The sequence below is a fragment of the Morone saxatilis genome, unplaced genomic scaffold, assembly GCF_004916995.1.
Source record: "Morone saxatilis isolate NCDOM2014 unplaced genomic scaffold, NCSU_SB_2.0 Contig10, whole genome shotgun sequence".
Taxonomy (NCBI): domain Eukaryota; kingdom Metazoa; phylum Chordata; class Actinopteri; family Moronidae; genus Morone; species Morone saxatilis.
In genome coordinates, this window is record NW_023339652.1 from 11,597,743 (window position 1) to 11,604,188 (window position 6,446).

The following is a 6,446-nucleotide window of genomic DNA, read 5'->3' on the forward strand; positions in this document are numbered from 1 at the left end:
TAGAGCACTAATTAGGGTTCGGGAAAACGTGCACAAGTCTCATGTCTAATGCATAGGAATCCGTTTCCATATGGCCGGATAAATGGCTTGGAAAGTTACGGAGACCAGCTAATGAGGAACAACCGCATCTAAATCAAATTGACTCTCAACCGGTTCATTCCAATCCAGACGATAAAAAGGAAAACTTTACTGAAGGAATACATGTATGAAAATCTTAAGAATTTGCATAATTAATAAATCAGGAGCTTAATTAATTCAAACATGGGCACCCACTGCCCTACATACACAAAACACTAAATGACAGTGGAAGAGGCACCCTCTTATTTACATCACGGAAGCCACATAGCAAGTTTTAAGCCTGTAAGAAGAGCTTTTAATAGCTAAGACTATAATAAAACATCCTAATCCATTGTAGCTGTATGCAGCATGAAGTCAAGTTATATAGGACCTGTTTGGGTATATTCTGTTCTTGTACGAATGGGCTATACTGTAGCTTGCGCCTGCTAGCCGTGCCAGCGCCTTGGCTCATTGTCAGGCGCTGGTGCATTACAAGGTTTTCTCTCTGCTTATCGGCGAACTGTGAAAGTCACCTAACTGGATTAGCCCTCAGCTCGCCAGCCAGGATGAGACGGGCCCAGCAGGATGCCTCCGCTTGCCTCTCTTTGAGCGTGTGTGCGAGATAGAGAGAGGGGACGGAGTACAAAGAGAATGTAAATGCGATCTGTGTCCGTCCTTTCTGTTTTTGCCCGACATGCACTTTTATTTCCCGCCTGCACAAAGAGCGGGGTGCGGGGTATTTGAGGCCAGAGTTGTTCATTCTGGTTTGTGAAGCTCTTGAATTTCAGATTTTAAACTTGCACTGAAGAGTAAAGTATGATTCAGTGTTTAGACAGAAAGTTGGCAGGAAGTAGTTCACACAGTTGTCTCAGTATAGCTGCTTATTAGCTACGCTAGTATCATAACTCTGGGCATGGTAATGTTGATCTGTCTGTCGGTTCTTCCAGACTGAAATATTTCAACAACTATTGGATAGATTGCCATGAAAAGTTGTACAGACATTCACAGTCCCCAGAGGATGAATCCTAATAACTTTAATCATCCCCTGACTCTTCCTCTGGTGCCACCAGCAGGTTCATGTTTGTGGTCTTCAGTGAAACGCTGAATGGATTGTCACGCGTCATAGTTTGGTATAGACATTCATGTTTCCCTCAGGAGTAATTGAAATAACTTTGTTGGTCCAAAGTATTTAGTTTATGACCAAATACTCAATTCCCATCAGCCTCAGCTGTACTTTGTGTTCAGTGCTAATGTTAACATGCTAACACACTACACTAAAATGGTCAGCATGGTAAACATACCTGCTGAACATCAGCATGTTAGCATTGCCATTGCGAGCATGTTAGCCTGCTGAATTTAGCATAAAATAACTAACGACATTCCCATCATCCTCAGTTGTACTTTGTGTTCAGTGCTAATTAGCAAATGTTAACATGCTAACACTCTAAAATGTTCAGCATGGTAAACACACATGCTAACATGTTGATGTTTAGCAGGTGTGTTTACCATGCCGATGTTAGCATTTAGCTCAAAGCAGCACTGTGCCTACATCCTCACAGAGCGTCTAGCATGGCTGGAGAGTCATAATTTTGTAGACAGAAGGATGAAGTCAGTTGTTTGTTTAAGTCTACATTTCCATAGGGGTTAGCGTAGCTGAAGACTTGCACTAGTATTAACATAGCATTTATGCTAAATAATGTCACTGTATATGAACTGAATGTGGTTCATATACAGTAATTGCTATTTCTGTATATTTTATCAGTAAATAATGCATACAGCTCAGTATCTTTGACATTTACCAGCACTTAGCAGGTTAATTTTCTAATTTTCTCTGTATTCACCCCACTAATAATGGTCTCAGTCTAGTCCCGTCACTATCAGAAGATTTATGACAACCAGCTTGGCAGTTATAAGACTGAGATTGTACATTTTGTTGTAACCATCACTGTTTTTGCTGACAGTGCTGTATCTGGCCTAAAACGTGTCAGCGAGAAACAACACGCTGAATTTTTTATTCATCCGCGGGGGAGCCTCGTGTGGATGTTGCTGGATATGTTACAGACATTCCGTGTTCAGGATTTGGTTCAGTAATTCAAGCTTTGTATATGTTTTTCTCTCCCTCCATCCATCTGTCTTTACTCCCTCTTTGCCTGTCTTTCTCCTGCCTCGAATCCTCTTTCAGACAGCTTTAGTTTGAAGTTCGAACTTTGAAGCGTTCTCTCCAGTGCCCACCGTTCAGCGCTTGACATTTTTGACATTGTCTCTAATCTTTATTCTGTTGCTGTTAGCAGTGGTTTGGATGCGGTTGTTTACGATGACACCAAGCCATCACTCCTGACTCCATTCATCTCAATGTGTGTTCCCTCCCTCTGTCTCTCCTCTTGTACACAGCGAAAGGTTCTTTGTCAAGCTGAATAAGGGCGGGTTGCCAAAGTCGCCAGAGAAGACAGAAAGACAATGCACGCTATTTGTGGTGAGTAGTGGACATGGCTTTGACCTTACAGAGACTGATTGGGAGCAATTTAAAGCTATTTAAAGCTACTTAAAGCTGACCTGAGTCATCTTCCATTACCCTGAAAGCCAGGTCAGTGCTCTGCAGCTTGTTTACAATCTAATGCTAAAGTATGTTTTCTTGTTTTGTCAGGATTTGGGAAGCAGTGATCTACGAAAAGATGTTTACATCGTTGTACACATCATAAGAATAGGTGGGTGTTAGTTCTGCTTCCTTATCCTTCTGAGCACTACATGTCTTTAAAAATCTCTTGGGCTTTCATATCAGTACTGTTTTGACTGTGGATGCTTCTTTGTGTGTGTGTGTGTGTGTGTGTGTGTGTGTACAGGGAGAATGGGAGCAGGCGAGAAGAAGAATCTGTGTAGTGTGCAATACAGGCGGCCGTTTGGCTGTGCTGTTGTCAGCATCGCCGATCTCCTCACTGCTGACTCCAAGGATGACCACCTGCTCAAGGTTTATGCGTAAGTCACTGAAAACAACCAGTATTTCAATATTAAGTCCTTCCTATTACCACATTTGTTTATCTCTGGCTGAAAATCACTAATTAACACACTATCTCTTATTTGTTTAATTCATACAAGAACCGGGCCGTCTTTATGCTAAGCTAACCGTCTATTGGCTCTAGCTTCGTATTTAACAGACGCATATGAAAGTGGTGTTGATCTTCTCAGCTCCCTCTCGGCAAGAAAGCATATAAAAGTGTATTTCCCAAAACTATTCTAAAAGTCACTGATCTTTAAAATGAACTACAACTTTAGCTTTTATCCGAAATACCAACCATATATCTTGCGAAAGAGATATCAGTCTTTGAAAACCCAGTGCTGGAATTCCCTTTTATGAAGCTCCAAAGCAATTCAGTTCAAATCATCTCACTAGCAGGTAGTAACAGAGACATTTCACAACTACAACACACCTTTTCCTGTTGTACTTCAGGGGCTTGGTGCTTTTTCATTAACGGTGGCAGCGAAGGGACTTTATTGTCCAACCTAGTCAACACGATGCCCCTAGGGATAGAAAAGGCTACCGTTGACACAATAGTCTGACCTAAATTATAGTTGGATCAGACCAACTGGCCCAGAATACACTTAGCTCTGGAGAAAATACAACCCCTTTCTCTATACCTGCAGTAATGCCAGAGGTTTTAGTCGGATTAGCATTAAAGTTCTGAGCCCAGTGTTTTCAGCATTAGGTTCAGACAAGACGTCATTGTAAATACTGTAAGAAGTTGTTTTTACTTGACCTGCCCTAGTTAAATGTTAAACACTGCCAAAAAAAGTCTGTGCACGTGGAGATTTAAAGATGTGGACATTTACTCTAATGGAAAAAAGCTTTTGTTGCATTATGGGAAATGGAATACAACATTTCATCAGAGCTTGACCCATATATAGGCCCTGACATTCATAATATGTTTGCTTTGCATTGATTTTGACCATTATTTTAGTAATCTGTCCTTTCCCCACTTTATTGAGTAGAAATTGTAAATTGCTGGAGTGCTCCTTTTAAGTAGTAAAATATTTATTTTCTGTCTAAGGTGTAACACTGAGAGTGAGTGGCACCAGATCCATGAGAACATCATTAAGAAGGCAAACTCCAGGTACAACCTGTCGGGCTCCAACACCGGTAAGAACCACATCTTTTTAATTCATTTTGCTTTCCTCACTTCTACACATCTTTTGTTTAAGACATTAAACAAGGGGGTTTAGTAATGCCTCAAGTTGGCCTCTTGGTTTTAAGCGGATATACTGGGTCTTTCTTTCTTTTGTTTCATGCTTTTATAATCTTGGAACAACTTTCAAAGCTGTTAATTCTGTACTCTGATGATAACCAGGCTTATTTTCTTCACAAAACTTTGATTTTGCTGTGTTGACAAACTCAGCAGCTCAATTGCATCATCAGTCTCTTGCCATGCAATAGTCAGTTTCCGGTCAGTATAGCGCTTATGTGGAAGTGAAGTTCCTCTTTAGGGGAGCAGATCAGTCTTCACATGGTCGTGTCTGCAGGAAGCCTGCTGTTGCAAATGCTTTCAGATGATTTTTATAAATAGCTGCAGTCGCATCATGCTGAACACCAGCATCAGCAGTTTCCCATAGCAACAGGTTGGTGGAGAATCAGAACATTCAGTTCTTCAAACGTCAAAGAAATGTCATGTGACATATGAAGAAGTTTTGTTACGCATAGAGATTGTAGAGATTATACAAAGAGTCTTATAGATGCAGCTGTTAGTTAAATCTAACTTGCAACATATTTGTGTACACAAAATTATAGCCCACAATGAACTTGTGCATACAAAACAAATACAATATATTCTACAGTGAAGAAAGTGTAACGCGAGAAGACATAATCATGAATTAAACAATGTTAGCTAGTTTGCAGCTGTTTGCATCAAGGGGCAAATGTACAACCCAAAGTTAGCAATCAGTAACTTTTCATAGGAAGTTTGTCTTAAAGCTGATTTACATAAATCACTTTTTGAAATGTTGCTGCAAACTTGCTGAAGGCTGTTAATTTCATAATGAAAATATTAATTTGCTTGCATCTTAACAGAGTCCATTGTCCCCTTACATCTCCCTCATGTATTCTTAGAGCAACACCACAGCCTGCTACATAGAAAAGGTTGATAAAAGTTTGACGTCTATCAGCACCCAAAAAGGAGACGCGAGAGAGAGATTATAAGAATGTCAACAATCTGTGGGACTGATCTACTGACTCAGCTCCTCTTTCCAGCTTTCCTCAGGAGATCAATGATTACTTGAAGAGAAGTCATACAATTCAGGGGTTTGAAATGATTGTGAATAATGTTGCGCAAGCTTGGAGGAATTGCAGTAATTAAATTGAGTGACACAAAGCCGTTTATCTGAGCAGCATCTTGGCACTACGTTGGTTCATAAGAAAACTGCAGCTGAAGTTCTATATGACAGTGCTGCTGTTGAATAGATGGAGATGTGAGGGGCTTTGCATAGCAGAGCCGATAAGTGCGACAAAAGTCTAAATTTATTTCTGATGAGGCAGAGGAATGACACTAAAATAGGAATATTACGCAACTTACTGTTTCCTTATCTCATCATTGAACTCCAACAAAAATCTTAATCAAGTTCTTCTATCAGCTTTATTTGCCACTTAATCTGTTGACTGGCTGTGTTATCAGATAACACACAGCTACGCACGCGTTATCAGATTTAATTACAGATAAAGCATACAGACAATGTGCTTTGTTGATGTTGAACTTCCAAGACCTTTGGCAGATGACACTGCAGACATGCAACTTACTCAGTGTTGCCTGATGGAGGACATCCAGCTTAGTCTGCAGTATGTTTTCAACATATAAGTGTTTGTTTCGGGCTTTCATTTGACAGCGTGCTCACATACTTCATCATAAATACATGTGAACGAATTAGTTTAAAGAGTTGCCCTCGCTCTATGGTTGCTGTGTGCAGTTATTCACATACACTTGGATGTTAGCTATTGAGTGGCTGTCAGCTAAAGACATTGATCCAGCTGAACGCCTGATTTGCCTCAGTGCTTTCTCTTTCAAAGTGCATTAGAGGAGAGCTTTGGGCCTTTTGTCACAATAGCTTGGCGTGCATAATTCGAGTGGGTTCGTTCCAAAATTACATTTCCACCACTTAACTGAATTTGACATTGATCTTAGAAAGAAAAATGCTTTAATCACAAAAATAGAGGTAATAATTTCCATTTGTAAGATAATGAGCACTGAATATTAGGTTTCATTTATGTATTATGAGCACCATTCATCTGTCTGGGCCAAATTAATTCATTATGATTTTATTTGCTTTGACAGTGTGACTTTGCAAGGGCTGTGCTCTTATTGTCACTTTTTGACTTATATCTCTTCTATTATGTCTCTCTCTCTCTCTCT

General features: G+C 40.1%; 1 protein-coding gene across 1 annotated transcript in view; it reads left to right on the forward strand.

The window, feature by feature from the left end:
- dock4b (dedicator of cytokinesis 4b) overlaps positions 1 to 6,446 on the forward strand; it is an 84,152-nt gene that overhangs the window by 19,021 nt on the left and 58,685 nt on the right. The window contains 4 exon segments of the mRNA XM_035680857.1: positions 2,449 to 2,530; positions 2,702 to 2,762; positions 2,898 to 3,030; positions 4,101 to 4,189. Coding sequence (XP_035536750.1) covers positions 2,449 to 2,530; positions 2,702 to 2,762; positions 2,898 to 3,030; positions 4,101 to 4,189 — 365 coding nt within the window.